At 42.1% G+C, this 16,040-nt stretch overlaps 1 protein-coding gene and 1 pseudogene across 1 annotated transcript; both read left to right on the top strand.

The window, feature by feature from the left end:
• The first annotated feature begins 2,291 nt into the window (after positions 1–2,291).
• Positions 2,292–5,305, top strand: LOC125535925 (annotated as a pseudogene).
• A 5,835-nt stretch (positions 5,306–11,140) lies between these two features.
• LOC125541098 (tau-cadinol synthase-like) lies at positions 11,141–14,817 on the top strand. The gene is made up of 7 exons (XM_048704581.1): positions 11,141–11,229; positions 11,721–11,976; positions 12,271–12,643; positions 13,008–13,226; positions 13,337–13,472; positions 13,969–14,217; positions 14,287–14,817. The coding sequence occupies exons 1-7, from the start codon at positions 11,143–11,145 to the stop codon at positions 14,578–14,580; spliced, it is 1,614 nt and encodes a 537-aa protein (XP_048560538.1). The 5' UTR covers positions 11,141–11,142; the 3' UTR covers positions 14,581–14,817.
• The last annotated feature ends 1,223 nt before the right edge of the window (positions 14,818–16,040 follow it).

Genomic DNA, 16,040 nt, shown 5'->3' with positions numbered 1-16,040 from the left:
AACACATGTTTATACTAGTGTAATTATTTATTTATTTTTTATTGAACATAGAAGTACATAGCACTCATATTTTTTTGTAAAACTTTCCATCCACTCATCAATTGTGAATACATCCAGATCCATAGACGTACCACTAGAGGCACTGGAAACGAGTCAAATGTGTGTCGCTCTCATCGTTCTTCCTCGACAGAGTCGGACAAACCTTGTTGTGGTAAATAGTTATACTAAGACCCCACTAAACCAACCACGTCGATGAATAAAAGTATAGATCTAAAGGATCCATGTTGTAGACACATGAATATAGACGAACAAAGATCGGATCCAACTAGATTCACCGAAAAGAAATACCAACTAACCCCGTATGATCCGTCGAACACACACCTTCACATGTCCCTCGACAACACTAGAAGCACCTACTTATAAATAACCTCACAACAAGATACAGCCTATTGGTGAAGACGATATTTCTTAGCTTGAGATCGAATAAGTTTGTGTAAATAATAAGATCCAAATATTTGAAAAAATATTAAAGAAGAATCTGAATTATGCTTGTGGCGAGTAGTGACAAAAAAATTGAGTGCTTCAAAAGTTTGACCACGGAATGTCATTTGTGAAAATCGTGAAACTTCCTAACAGGAGTTTTCTAGAAAATTAAAATCTTTTTTAGTTTTCTGATTTACTGTTCATGTGAGCTCGCAAAAGAGGACTTTTGGCAATTGACTCTGTTATTTTTATTTCTATAACAAGTAATGTTAGCACGCGCAAACAGAGTGTAGCTCAGATGATAAAGTTTTTTGTGATGGACCATCTATCAAGGTTCAAGTTCTACACTTAGCACTTGTGCTCGCATTTTTCTGAACTAGTAAATACGCACGTGCAATGCGCGTTGATATTAAGAAGGAAATTAATTGCACATTGATAGTAGGTAGATATCAACTACACATTAGTTATGTGATTCGCACAAAAGTTGCGAAGCATCTGTCCCCGAGCTCAAATGCTACCTGATGAAGAGTAAAAGCGAAAGAAGAAAATAGTAAACAAGTTTAAAAAATTCTAAAAGTTTTGATGATAGACTTTGACAAATGTTTTGTATGCATGCAAAAATTCAAGCATGAAATGACATTCATGGACAATAATGGCAAAAAAACATATATTGATGATAAAAAATGCTAGTATTGAAAATATTTTAGAGTGTTGATTTATTTTCATGACTTTCACGAATGTCATTTTGCGCTGAAATTTGGTAAGCATGCAAAATATTTGTCAATGTTTGTAAAAAATATGTTTATTTTATTTATTTCAACTATTATTTTTTTACCGCTTATCATGGTACGTTTGAGCTCGGGTTCAAAATTGGGCTTTGGATATTTAACATGATATTAGTTGCACATTCAACACTTATCATTGGAGCAATATAGGCCGTCGGATTGATATGATGGCCGAAATTAATTAAATATACCCCTTTGGGTATTCTCTATATTGATATGGATACAGATTTATTTTAGCCTTTTTCATTATGATTGTTGAGTGGAAGGAAACGTTACCCTCACCTACGATGCGTTTACGGCTTATCTATATCTATATCTATACCAATATAAAAAGATCCAAATGGGCAGATCTAAACCATCTCGACCGTCAAATCATGTTATCTAGCGGTTCAAATCACTCCAATGTTGAGCACCAAACACGTTTAACGCTCTAATTATCCACCACTGTCATTTGTTATAAACACGTTTTGACTCAACGCTATCCCTTGAAATCTGCCATGTAATTAATATCATACCATTCTCGTGAAAATGTAATTGATATCTTACCAAATACCAACGTGCAACAGATATATCTTATCTAATATAACGTGCAACTAATATATTATCTAATATAAACGTGCATTGCACGTGCATCATTACTAGTTAGCTCGAAGAGGCTGATGCAATGTGCGCGTGTGCAGATGAGTACATGTGCAGGTGAACATCGAAACTGCTGGACGGACGACATTAGCTGGCCGAACCCCACGCGATGCAGGAATAAACAGTGTTGTCTGCTTTTGCTCTACCGTATCAACGGCTTGATGTGTAGTGTCGTCCGCTGATCGTCCAAATCTGTCGTCGGTGTAGCAGCGCTCGGTGAACATTCACGATTGTACTGCATTAAATAAATAAAAACACGCGTGCACCGGTGCACGGCGCTGCCACTAGAAAAACCAACCTGTGACATCTCTGGGTAACGTTGACACGTCAACCCTGACACCCAGTGTAACGTTGGCACGTCACACCCAGACCCCACCACCCAGGCCACGGGCAGAGTACTCTGCTAGAACTCCTGCTTGACTTTCCATGGCCGATTCCGGTGACACAGTCCAACCAAACACGCACCAACACGACAGCGACCCGAGCAGAGCCGTGGCGCCCCGCCTCATCCCACCCTCCTTCCTCATCCCTTTCTTGCTTGATCGGCCTCGCCTCTTCATCCTCCGCCCAAGTTTTCAAGCACGCATCGTTGGTCCTTAATCGGTTCTCCGCGCCCGATTTCCCCGCGCTTCTAAATGGGGAGTCGGCGGTGGGTCGCGGCGGCGGCGGCGGCCATGGTGGCCTTCTTGCTGCTGTCCGCAGCCTCGCACGGAGGACGGAGAGGTATTTCTCTGTTCGCCGTACAACTTTTGTGATTGTGTTAGCATCTCCTGTTGGGCGCAAGCTCCAGTCTACCAGAAATCTGTTCCCAGATTCCGTCGTATGAACAAAATGCCCTGATTATCATTCACAGGACCCAGTTTCAACAGCAACAACCGGACTTTTGTTTTTAATTATACCCTAGCGAAGACTATTGTGGAATATGCTTCAGCTGTAAGTTACTTCGTCCTCTTTTCTCTCAACCTGTCATGCGTTCTAGGCTCTTGTATTATCATTCGCACATTACAAATTTGTAATTAAATATTGGAATTCCGTTTTATTTCGAATTTCTTGTGTATATTTATATATAACCAAAATTAATTTATGCTCATATTATTTTTCTCATTCTTAGGTGTATATGACGGACCTAACAGCTCTATATACATGGACGTGCTCAAGATGTAATGACTTGACTAAAGTGAGACAACTAATTGTGTCGTCTTGTTATTTATCTTGTCTAATTGTGTCGTTTGGTTTACTTTTAAGTTCAACTACTACAAATAACTCACTACCGATGTCGCCGGGTATCTTATTTCAAAACAGGGCTTTGAGATTAGGTGTATAATTGTCGATATCCAGAACTGCTTGCAGGTCTGTATGCTACATTGCTACAACCTTAATTTACATGGTAAAGTTTGTTCCCCACGGGACTAAAATATTCTTGCGATTAAATAACCTGACAGGCATTCATTGGTGTTGATCATAATCTCAATGCTGTAATCGTTGCAATCAGGGGAACTCAAGAGAACAGGTTTTGGAATAATTTGGCATAGCTTTACTGGCTTTTGTGTTTATGTCCCTCTCTGTTCACTTCTAAATTATCTCATTCAGTGTACAGAACTGGATTAAGGACCTGGTATGGAAGCAGGTTGACCTAAACTATCCAAACATGCCTGATGCGAAGGTCTTTGGCACGAACTTGAGATATATACTCTGTTTATATAGGAGTAGCTGTTATTTATTTTCTGATGAGGTTTATGTTCTGGTTAAAGGTCCACACTGGATTTTACTCTGCTTACAATAATACACTTTTACGTCCAGCCATCACAAATGCTGTTCGCAAGGCAAGAAGATTGTATGGAGATATTAGCATAATAGTTACAGGGCATTCGATGGGAGGAGCTATGGCTTCTTTCTGTGCACTTGATCTCGCTGTAAGTGCCCCCGCGATTATGTTATTGGCATAAGGCTCACCTTTTGTTTTGGTGAACAAGGGAATACTATCTTTCGACATTAAACACTTCTGTATTTGCTGATTCATGATCTCTGAAATGTTCCTCCCATTTACAGATTAGCCTTGGAAGTGACACTGTTCATCTCATGACTTTTGGGCAACCACGTATTGGCAATGCTGCCCTTTGCCTCCTACTTTGAACAATATGTACCCAGTGCGATCCGAGTGACACATGAACATGATATTGTGCCTCATTTACCCCCTTATTTCTTCTTCCTCCCGCACCTGACATACCACCACTTCCCTAGAGAGGTATGCCCCTGCATAAACCTAGAAATTGCATGACTTGATCATTGTAAAAATTCTCTCAACATTATATGCTCATTGTTCTTTTCAACCAAACGCACTCTAGATATTTTTTTACTTGGACACTGTCGACAGACACAGCATCAACAGGACGCCTGGTGCTCCCAAAGTGATATAAACATCTGCATGATGTGTAATACAATTGAACATCAGTTACCATGCAAAACATTTGTCACCACGCATTACTATTTTGATGAAATGCAGTAGTTTACCATTGTGTTGTCTCTGTTTGAAGAACCGGACTATCTATACGAACATTTCGCTCTGAATCGATTTTGGAAAGATCTCTTACTATATATCTGTTATACATCCTTGAATCACCATCCACTGTGCATTCAAATTTAAGGTATGGGAACATGATGTTGATGGCAACACAACCTTCCGAGTTTGCGACGGCAGCGGAGAAGATCCAGATTGTTGCAGGTGGGGGCCCATTCATTTCTCTGGTAGCGATTTGGTTAACTCACCCTGTCTCCTGTTTCGAAGTCCTAACACCTGTTCGGCTGCTCCCTGTCTCTGCATTTGCAGGAGTGTGTTTGCGTTGTTCTTGAGCGCCTCAGACCATCTGACCTACATGGGTGTTGAGATAGCAGCAGACGACTGGAGCACCTGCAGAATCGTCATGGCCCAGAGCGTCGAACGGCCCCAATTGTATCTTAAGAGTAATGTTATCACGTGGAAGAACCCTGTCGATATCATCATTGCAGATCATAGCGTGCAGACTGATCCGAGCAGTTCCAGCTAGTCATTATTCATACAAGCTGGTGTATAGTGTTGTCAGCATTTGCATGGTTTTAGGCATTCAGCCAATGGGATGGTTTCAACATTTTTAGCATGACAGATATGTGGTTCTTTTATCTGTAGCTTGTAAATGTAGAGAGATGTGCAGAAGCAGAACACCAAAGTGTCATAGGGACAAGTTTCTCAGAATCTTGGGTCCAGTGGTAGTACATGACTAGGTTTTTTTTGGAAGTGTTAAAATTTTGTTGAATATGTGTATAGGACTACAGTTAGGCTACACAAGAGATTTAGGTGTTTGAGTCAAACATTTGTAATATGAGCTTATTATTATATAAAGGCACCACGGGTAGCCAAAATAGACTATGACGGAGTTGGTAGCATAGACACGAGATTAACAGAGGGACGGTCCGGACACTCTCGTGGCAGGGATGTTTGGCGGCCTGCCCTGGCGGTTTGTTGTCGATCTGTATATACTATGTTTTTTTTGAAAGGATGTATATACTATGTTGATTTTGAACCTTGTTAACAAATATCGTCTATTTTGTATCTTTAACATGAAGTCAGGAAGTATGAACTACATCAAGTAACCGTGGGCGCGGGACCAAGGGGCGCGAGCTCACCAACAATCAGGGTCGAGCCATGTAATTGTAGCTTATCTAGGTATATATAAGGCGAGATAGGGGCCTTCTCAGGGATCCGACACGTTCTATAGATCATACTATAGCTAGGTTCTCATCTACCACTATCTTCTTTCTTTCCGCCGTCCGGCTGAGAGCTTGTAACCTAAGAAACTAATCTCCCCAATGATCCTTTTGATCGCTATGAGTGCTGGAGGCAATACAACCACCAAAGGTAGGACCATAGGCAAATCTCATGTCTCATGTCTTACCATCCCAATCCGCCGCTCACACCTCCTCCGAATAAATATGTCGCCGCCCAATAACACTGACGGTCTTGAAATACTGACAACCATAATGGTCATGATAGGATCGACAATCTTGTCGTCAAGAACATTGAGAACAATACCTTTGAAGAGGGTATCAGTAGCCTGGAAAGCTTTCTCATCTTCAGGAGTAAATGGTCCTTGTGGCTTTCCCTTGAAGGTTTGTGGTTAGCCAAAGAACTTCCTTGTGTGCCATTCCTCGTAATTCACACCCTCAAACACATGAAGTTTGAGGGTTGCAGCAAAACAGTTGGAGAAATTGCCAATGATAAGGTTTTTTGATTGTTGAATATATGAGAAATTTTCCGATAATTTTAATCCAAAAATGCGGCAAATAAATCATGATTAACATACCAAACATGAATAAAGAAAAGAACATCAGTGCTACTCAAACTAGTCATGTAAGATAAAAGTAACATGTCTAGATCACATGCTAGTACAAGAATTCCAGAAGCAATCCCTAACAAAAGGGAAAAGACGCATAGGGTGACCTGACCGGGCCGGCCCCTCAACGGACGGCAACATTGTTACAAATTTTAAAATCCCGAGCATTTTTAAAATCATACGAAATCATTTTTGAAAATGTGAGATGATTTTTAATTTTTTTTGAAAAACACGAAAAAAATAGAAATACAGAACATTTTTTTGGAAAAAACAGGAAAACTATTTTGAAAATGTGAGCAAAAAATGAATTTCAAACGTTTCTTGAAAAACACGAACATAATTAGAAATTCCGAACATTTTTTAAAATATGAAAAAATATTGAAATTCCTAATACTTTCTGAAAATGGGAAAAATTTAAAAACACAAAGAGAATTTGAAATTATGAACAAAAATTAAAAAAATGTGAATATTTTTTGAAAGCGTGCATATTTTTTGTAAATTGTAATTTTTAAATGTGGCATTTTTCATAAATGAGAACATTTTTTATTTTTTACCATTTAAAAATTAAAGAAAAAACCAAGAAAAAGAACAGAAAAAATGAAAAACCAGAAAAACAAGTGAAGAAAACATGAGAAAAAAACAAAACCCATTGAAGAACCTGCTAAGACGATCCCGAAACCAGATCATCATGTACTGCCTTCTCTTTTACAAATGGGACGGCCCGCTTACTCGGTTGCTCGTGCTAAGGATCTACATTTTGACACAACAGGCGTCATCCAGGAAATTCATGTAGAAAATACCGCATCTAGCGCTCCCCGATATTTATATTGTTATTGAAGAAAAAAACTACAATGACTTCATTAATCAGTTCCCAGATGAAGAACTGGACGATATCATTTACTACTCCCTCCGTTTCAAAATAATTATAGTTCTAGGAGTATCTTAAGTCAAAACTTATTAAGTCTGACCAGAAATACACAAATAGTATGTATCAATGTCTATAAAACCAAATTTCCTTCATTAGATTCATTATGAAATGAATTTTCATATTATATATATTTGATATCATAGATCTTGACGTAAATTTCTATAAATTTGATCAAACCTTTAAAAGTTTGACTTGAGAAAATATTAGAACTTCAATTATTTTGGAATGGCAGGAGTACCTGAAAGAAAATTAAAAGAAAGAAGGGAAAATCTAATGTGCGTAGCGTGCACCGTGGTATTCCCATGCTGCTCCGTTACAATGTAAATGTTCCTTTATATAGAGAGAGCACCATATGTGTTGTTGTCGTCACATTAATTAACACATTCAAATATTCAAAATAATTTATCTCATGAACTGTTAACCCAATTAGTGATCCATTTTCACCAGCGAGTTTGTCTCTGGCGAGGACTTCAAAACAACATATCATATTGTCGTGTTTGAACAATTTTTTTACGGACTCTGGTTGTTAGAATATGACAACATAATTGTCTCTGCCAATAGTGAACAATTGCCACAATAATTATGTACAGTTACCAGATAATATGTTTGTATGTGTTTAGACGTTGTAATGTGATGTAAGGGTAGAGAGTGAATAACCAAGTGTTAACAATAGAAAAGGAGTGGCATCATCCCATACAAGTACCACGAAGCAAGTTTGCTAGTGGTATATATTGGCGTTCAACAATCCAACAACCAAGTTAATATAATCTGACAACTAAGTGGCTCATAATCTGGAAACTAAGTGATATTAATGTGCCAACTACTGATGAAAACAAAAGTTATCAAAACATGTCAACATGAAGATATCGTCGCGAGGGAGCTAACAGTGAAAGCGGATCATCGATCGGATTAACAATTTGGAAGATATAAAAATAATAAAATCTCAAAATAAATAAAAAGAATCTTTGATGATGTCGTGTCTATGTATCTTTGCATGCATGTAAGAGAGAGAGAGAGAGGAAGAAGAGCCCCCGCATGAAAAGACCTCTGGTAAGTCAAGAGAGAAAGAACAATCAATCAGCCCGACATGACCTTAAGCGGTTAAGCCCTTAACCAGATCATTCGCAAAAAAAAAGCCCTTAACCAGATCGATCGAGCAGGGCAGCATGCTGGCTATCTTCAATGAAGGCCCTCCATGTCGCCGTCCTCTTCGCAGCCGAGCTCAAGGTATTTTCGCCGAAACTCTGACCGGAACATCACGCGGCTGCTATGTCGTAATTAATGACCAGCTAGGCCATACCTCCATGTACAACTTGACGTCGTTGGAGGAGAGCAGGTTCCTACGCAGCCAGAAAAGGTCTCTGTTCTTACTTCACTATCGATCGGGCCGGTCAGCCATGGCTGTCAGCTTACCAGCAGCCGGACGTCGTCCATCGGTCGTCACGCCGACGACGAGAGCGCGGCTGCCATGCATGCATGAACGGCCGGATCACTACTTTTCACGCTTTCAGAACCAGCTCGCGCGGTCTAGCTAAATTAATTAATTGGTCATTAGTCATTACTCATTACGAACGCGGATATTATATGTGCGTCGGTCTACACGGAGGCATAGGCGTAAAATGCAATATTGGGACCCTAGTTTTCATGAGTAGTGACCGTGATGGGGAAAGAAGACTGGACTTGCAGCTTCTGAACCACCACCTGAGCTCACCTCGTGGCAACACTTCAAGTGCAAGTTACACGGAGGTACGCGCACGACACGACGGATTCGTTCAAGATGACCAAGGGCATGCTCGGCAAGGTTGTGTTCGTTGGAATTATGTCAGACGCCATTGACAATTAGGCTCGTCTTCTCCCAAAGTCCCAATGGTGACGCGAATTAAATTGGAAACAAAATTACACAAACCACCAACTATTAATGCTTATTCTTGGAGGACGCCTCCTCCAAGAAAGAAAGTTAGGGTTCGTGCCTCTCGCCGGCGTCGGCGCAGGTCCACCTCGTCTCCGGTGGCTCTAGGGCCATAGAGGCGCGGTGGATCTTGGCAAGGGCCGGCGGGAGGGCTCCGTTTTTAGTCGTTTTTTTCAATTTTGTTAGGGTTTGTGTCCTGCTTAGGAAGGCGAGATAGCGGCGGCTCCCTGAAGATGGAATAAAGGTCTCCCCGCCTAGCCCCCGTTTTGGCGGTGCGTCTAGCATCGTTGGTGGGCGTGTGGGGGTGTGTCTCTGACGGATCTATCTTTGGTGGATTTGCTCGGATCTCGTCGTTGTTCATCTACGTTTGTGTGTCTTCGGTTTGGGTCCTTCCGACCTACGTTATTCTTCATCGGCGGCGGTTGCTGTTCTGGGATGCTGGTACTATGGGGCCTTAGCACGACGACTTCCCAACTGTCTACTGCAACAAATAGTGTTGGGGCGATGACGGTGGCGCGCCTTCGGCTCGCTTCAGTGCTTGTAGTCGTCGCTAGGTGGCCTACGGATCTAGATGTAATTTTCATTTCTAATGTTGGTTGTACTGCCATGATTGAAAATGAATAGATTGAAAGTTTTCCCAAAAACACCTATATAATGAGTGATTTGTGCAAAATCAATATCAATAGTTGGTGGTTTGTGCAATTTCCATTAAATTGGATCTGACGTGTAGGTGTATAGTCCTAGCTGACCACTCTTGAAAAAGAAAACATTGGATGGCGCCTGCCCGTTCAAAGGCCTGCACGGGCATGCTGTGTTTGTTTTAGAAAAGGAGGTTGAGCTCCGCCCTCTGCATCATACAATGCTTACAGTCAAATTATTTTATTATTCAATAATGCGGTATAAAATAAAACATTGATCCTTTCAAATCCACTTTCTAGACAACAAAAATCACTCCTACAAACTTAATGATAATGGTGGTCATGTTCATGGCCTTGCCCTAATCTCATCCCTGCACATACCATCTAAAATCGGAGCACCGGTCCAGTAGACCCTTCGCACATAGCGCATGTGCATGCTTCAAAAGTCGTCATCACTGTCTTTGGTGAACCCATCTTCGGTACATGGATCAATGAAATGATCTTGCCAAGCCCGTCGTCGACACCAGACAACGTCATTGCCCTGCACTCGTCCATCACCAAGAGTCCACCGCCGAGACCAGCTACACCACGCCGCTAAGACTAACTGTCTTCGACTCGGAAGACCACGCTGCTCCACCTCAGGACCCATCCAGTCATCACATGCTCCAAAAAATGTACGACGCCACATTGTTGCCATCGTACGATCTGAGAAACCCGGATCTAGGACTTCCCCAGAGCAGCATGACAGGAAGATGACAGTTACAACAACGACACCTCCAACAAGGAAATGACGTAAATACACTACCATCATCCGCCATGACCGAAGTCGGCGAGGTTTTCACTGGCGGACGCACCTCGCCCTCGACGCCGCCTCTAGGCACCGCCACATGAAGCCACCTATTGGCCTGTCATCCCCGATGAAAGGGACGCCGCCGTGGTGATCGGAGCCGCTGCCCCGGGGGCCTTGCGCCGTAGATCTCCGCCGAGTCTTACGTCCCCACGTTGTCACCGGACCAACGCCGTGCTACCGGGAGGAGCAGCCGTTGTAGGACGATCTCGCGCCACGGGACGCGAGATCCCCGTCGTACCCTTTACCGGCGGTGCACGGGTTTTCCCTATGGCCACCTCTAGGGACGACGAGGGGGGCAGGGGGCCACGGGAAGGAGGAGGTGGTGGTGGCGGCGGGGGCTAGGGTTAGTGCCCCCGGTCGCCATGGAGAAGGTGACGCAAGGAACAAGATCTGTTCCTCTCCTTGCAGGTGAGTAGCATGTGAACACGAAAGACCAGCTTTTCAGGTCTTCTCAAAGCCACGCTGTGTATATAAGGCCGTCGACCGCTCCAGGTTTTCTCAAAGCCACACCACTACAACAATCACCAGACTACACATTTTATCATGGCGTCTCATGATGCTACCGCGCCTGTGTTTCATCCCACGGTCTGGGGTGACTTCTTCATCAACTACAATCCAGAACCGTTACAGGCATGCTTTCTCTTGTTACAGCAGTAATAACAGCGTCCGGGAGCAGTACATTTTTTCAGTCTGCGTGTTTTTCCTTCGGTTTTATGGCCCGACCTAAAGTAATTACCTGGTCTGGACTCTGCCATTGTTGAGATATATGCCTGGATTCTGTTTGTTTATTGGCTTTCAGTTTTGTTTCGATAGACCGATAAAACTTCAAGATTGCATTCAAACCTCTCTTCCGGAGATTTTGATGTTACAAACTTGGAACTATCATCTCATGTTTCTTTTTTTTTTCTTGTTTCCCTTTGCAGTTTCTATTTATACTTAAACATGTCACGGTCTGTTTTCCTGTTTGCAGAATAGCTAACATCTAATGGCTGCAACTTTAGCCAAGAACAATCTTTCCTTCTAACACTATTATTTTCTCCCCTTGTCACATGGTATAAATTTCACCATGGACATGGTTTCAGTTAACACTGCGTAACATATATTTTGGTAATGCCATGTAGATGTCAGAGGAAAGGATGACGGAGAGGTCCAATCAACTGAAGGAGAAAATAATCGGGTTATTTTCATGCGGTACCATAGTTGAGCAACTGAACCTTGTAGACACACTGCAACACCTAAGCGTAGATCATCATTTTCATAAACAAATTGACTCCACATTAAGAAGCACTCATGCTGGTGAATTCAATAGCTCCAGCCTTCATCATGTCGCCCTTCGGTTCCGCATACTGAGGCAGCAAGGCTTTTGGGTGTCTCCAGGTATTCACTAATAACCCAACCTCCTGAAATATTGTATTGTCCATAAAAGTTTCTTGTTTTATGTAAGTAGCCGTTGTCAAACTTCGAGTTTTTCGCTTGATGCAATTACAAATACGCAGAAACACTACATGCTTAAAATTCACATCATGTCACGTAAAAGCAGTTTGGTCTGGAATACTGATGTGTTGCTTGTTTTAAGAAAAACTACGAAACGTATGCATGCAATGAAGAAGAGAGAATCACCAATGCTACCCATATATGCTCATAAGATGTAACATGTATCCCTTCTTGCAGATGTATTCAGCAAGTTCAAAGACGAAGATGGGGCCTTCCATGTTACCGTAACTAACGACCCAAGGGGGCTATTAAGTCTATACAATGCAGCATACCTTTTTATCCATGGGGAGACAGAGCTTGAAGAAAGCATCTCATTTGCGAGGCGACACCTCGAATCGATGGAAGGTAAGCTTGAGTACCCATTGGCAGAGCAAGTCAGGCGCGCCCTTCACTTGCCGCTGCCAAGGACCTTGAAGAGAGTAGAGGCGCTGCATTATATGTCAGAGTACAAAGAAGAGCCGCCGCACAACACCTCCATTTTGGAGTTCGCCAAACTGGATTTTAACCTTCTGCAACGTCTCCACTTGAAGGAGCTCAAGGCTCTCTCTAGGTAACATATACTACCTCCGTCCTGGTTTATTGGTCCCCTTAGTATTTTGTGTCAAATTTTGACCATGGATTAAATTAACAAAATGTTAATGCATGTCACAAAAAATAGTATCATTGGAAACTATGTCCAAATACGAATCCAGCGACATAAGTTCTGATGACATACATTAACATTTTGTCAGTTAAATCTATGGTCAAATTCTGGCATTAAAGAATAGATAAAAATGAAGTTCTTGATATTAGGATGCTATAATGCTTTTGCATTTTCCCGGAACAAAAGACAACTTTCAGTCATACTTCTCATAAAATGAACCTAGCTGCAATATTTTGTTTTTACAGAACACTAACAAAAAGCTCACTTTCAGATGGTGGAAAAATCTTTACAGAGAAGTGGGGCTAAACTACTCGCGGGATCGTGTGGTTGAGTGCTACTTCTGGGCGTATACAGCATACTATGAGAAAGAGTATACACGTGCAAGGACGATTCTTGCCAAGATAATCGCAATAATAATAATGACAGACGACACTTACGATGTCCGTGCTACTTTGGTGGAGTGTAGACAGCTCAATGAAGCTATACAAAGGTTGGAGTTGTCATGAAGCATGATACTAGCTGCTTGATCTTCTTAACTTGAGAATAAAACATGAGTCACAAAATTGCATTCAGTGGTGTAGCTAATTAATCTGTATGCAGATGGGAGGAGAGTGCTATTTCTCTTCTACCAGAGTACTTACAGAAGTTCTACCTCAAGCTGATGAGCACCTTCAAGGAGTTTGAGGACGTATTGAAACCGGATGAGAAGTACCGGGTCGCTTTTAGCACAAAAGCGGTATATCACTCTCATCTCACAACCAAACGACGATTATTTTCCCTAGCTACTTTCTATATTTATTTTTCCGTTATCTTTCTGTAACTCTCAGTCACAAATTTTACCCTTTTTCTCACAACACCTACCACACTTGGGACTTAAAAAAAATAGTGGTAATGTATAAAAATTATATCTCTCCGAGTTGATGACTTTTCACATCAGAAGATCTCCAGTTCACAGAACTTTATGCTACATATGCAGCATGCTCTGCACAAATATGTAATACTGTTTAGATCTAGAAATCATATACTTCGATATGAGATAAAAGTATTACTAGAAATTCAGTACTGATATAGGTACTCCCAGCCCAAGTGGATAGCAAATCCGATTCTATATCATAATAGCGAAAAACACATGTATATTTCAAATATTAATTGTCTACATTCATATCCACGACGCCGACATATCAAAATCTTTCATCAGAAGTACTAATACGGTTTCACTTTCTCACTTGTAGTTTCAAATATTATCAAGCAACTATCTCCAAGAAGCCGAATGGTTTCATCAGAATCACAAGCCAAGATTCAATGATCAAGTGAAGGTATCTAGTGTGTGCTCAGGTGGACCATGGGTATGTGTTGGGTTGCTAGTGGGTATGGGCGATACTGCAACCAAGGAGGCACTGGAATGGGCCCTCGGCTGTACTGATGCCGTCAGGGCTTGCGCAGAGGTGACACGTTTCATGAATGATCTTGCTTCATTTAAGGTACAAATTACAATCTCCAAGATTACCAGCCGTATTCCTTACCCTGATTAAGCATTTGTTTGTTCACAGCGTGGGAAGAACAAAAATGATGTGGTCAGTTCCGTGGAATGTTACATCAGTGAGCACGGTGTGGCGAGTGAGGTCGCCATTGCCAAGATAGGGTCTCTGATCGAAGATGCATGGAAGACTACGAACCAAGCACGCATTGAGCTCCCTGAGCTGCTGCTTCCGGCGGTGCAGCGAGTCGCAAATATAACGATCAGCATGCCCTTCATGTATGATGACAAGACAGATGCCTTTACGTTCAGCAGCCATCTTGAGGGGACGATTAAGCGACTGTTTGTCAGTCCCATTGAGCTCTAGACATGAGGATGTGGTACATGCCTGTTCATGAAATCATCCACGGACAGAAGCAAGCACCAGCTACCCTGTGCTAATGAAAGATGTATCCTTCCAATCTGCTGCACCTTGGCTTCATCATTATCTTTTGTGAACAATTTACAATGAATACAATAAGGCTTGCATTATTTGCTATTACTTGAAATGCAACAAAACGTAGCTTCAGTTTTCTTATCAGGCTTACTGTGCATTATTTGGTGTGTATTTTGTGAACAATACTATGAATAAAAGGAACTGTCTAATCAGCACATTGACACTAAATCAACTGCCGTGACTATACTAGAAATCAGCAAAATTAGGCTCGAAGTTTGTCTGAACACAAAACAAAAAGTAAAAATGAAATATTTTGCTATGATGGCTGAACATTTCTCAAAGAAAAGTAGAGGATAGCTAATGCTGACAAACATTACTTTCAGCTGCTGTATACAGATCTAGATAGGACAACACTGACTGTGACCCTTCAAAAAACAACACTGACTGCTGCTTAAAAATAATCAACGATAAAAATCGAAACGACCTTCGGGAAACAATGATTGACTGGGCATTGCCTATCTGGCTCTACACATTGTTCACATAGTCCTGCAGAAAAATATAAGAAGACTCAACCGTGTGAGCTACAGTTTCAGAGCCACAAAAAGGATGAGCAGTTTCAGTATCATAGAGAAACAGACTGCAAAGGTGAAAAAGGAAACTGCAGTTTCAAACTAAGTCCTAGCTAACAGTGATTGTATAGGTCTCTTTTGGCCGAATATTCCTTTTTCCGAAAGGGAGGTTGAAACCCCCGGCCTTTGCACCCAAGAATGCACACAACCATTTTTATTAACTTATTCAACAAAGTCTAACAAAGTAAATACATTGATGAACCCAAAGCCACCTACTTGACAAGCTCAGCCGACAAGCTTCATGAAGTGCCTGACCTCGCGCCAAAGCACCATCTAATCCGGCGGTCTCCCCAAACTGCCTGCCGAACCAACCGGTTGTAACAGACGTTGAGCGCGCACCGCATGCCATGCTGTAGGCATTGCTGCCACCACCTTCCGCTGCCCCATCTTTAGGAGGCATCAATGCATCGACCTTGCCAGGCCTCTTTGTCGCCGATGCCACCATGATGCCACATAGAATCCTCCTCCTGTGTGAGTCCATCTACACGCATCAGACGCCGAGACTCCAGTACGCCATGCCGCCGAGATCCGCCATCGTCGATGCAGAAGATGTAACGCCGCTCCACCTTTGGGCCTCTCCAGTCAGCACCTGCTCCAAAACGACGCCCCCGGGAGGGAAAACGGCACCGAAGATGTCGTCGTCGTCCGATCCAGGAGGACAAGACCCAGATCCAGGGTTTCCTCCAGAGCATCCCGAGAATGGTTCCGTAACCCGCAACAATGATGCCTCGAGAAGGGAACGATGTCATAGACGCCTCGTCC

This window comes from Triticum urartu, chromosome 2, assembly GCF_003073215.2.
Source record: "Triticum urartu cultivar G1812 chromosome 2, Tu2.1, whole genome shotgun sequence".
NCBI classification, from domain to species: Eukaryota; Viridiplantae; Streptophyta; class Magnoliopsida; order Poales; family Poaceae; genus Triticum; species Triticum urartu.
The sequence above is the reverse complement of the archived record's forward strand: the minus strand, read 5'-3'. Positions and strand labels throughout refer to the sequence as shown.

What these genes read in the sequence shown, in the direction of transcription:
- LOC125541098 (XM_048704581.1), top strand. Translation starts at nt 11,143, where the DNA reads ATGGCGTCTCATGATGCTACCGCGCCTGTGTTTCATCCCACGGTCTGG. An exon ending in AGGCTTTTGGGTGTCTCCAG is followed by an intron (nt 11,977 to 12,270) that starts GTATTCACTAAT and finishes CCCTTCTTGCAG; the next exon opens with ATGTATTCAGCAAGTTCAAA. An exon ending in CTCAATGAAGCTATACAAAG is followed by an intron (nt 13,227 to 13,336) that starts GTTGGAGTTGTC and finishes ATCTGTATGCAG; the next exon opens with ATGGGAGGAGAGTGCTATTT.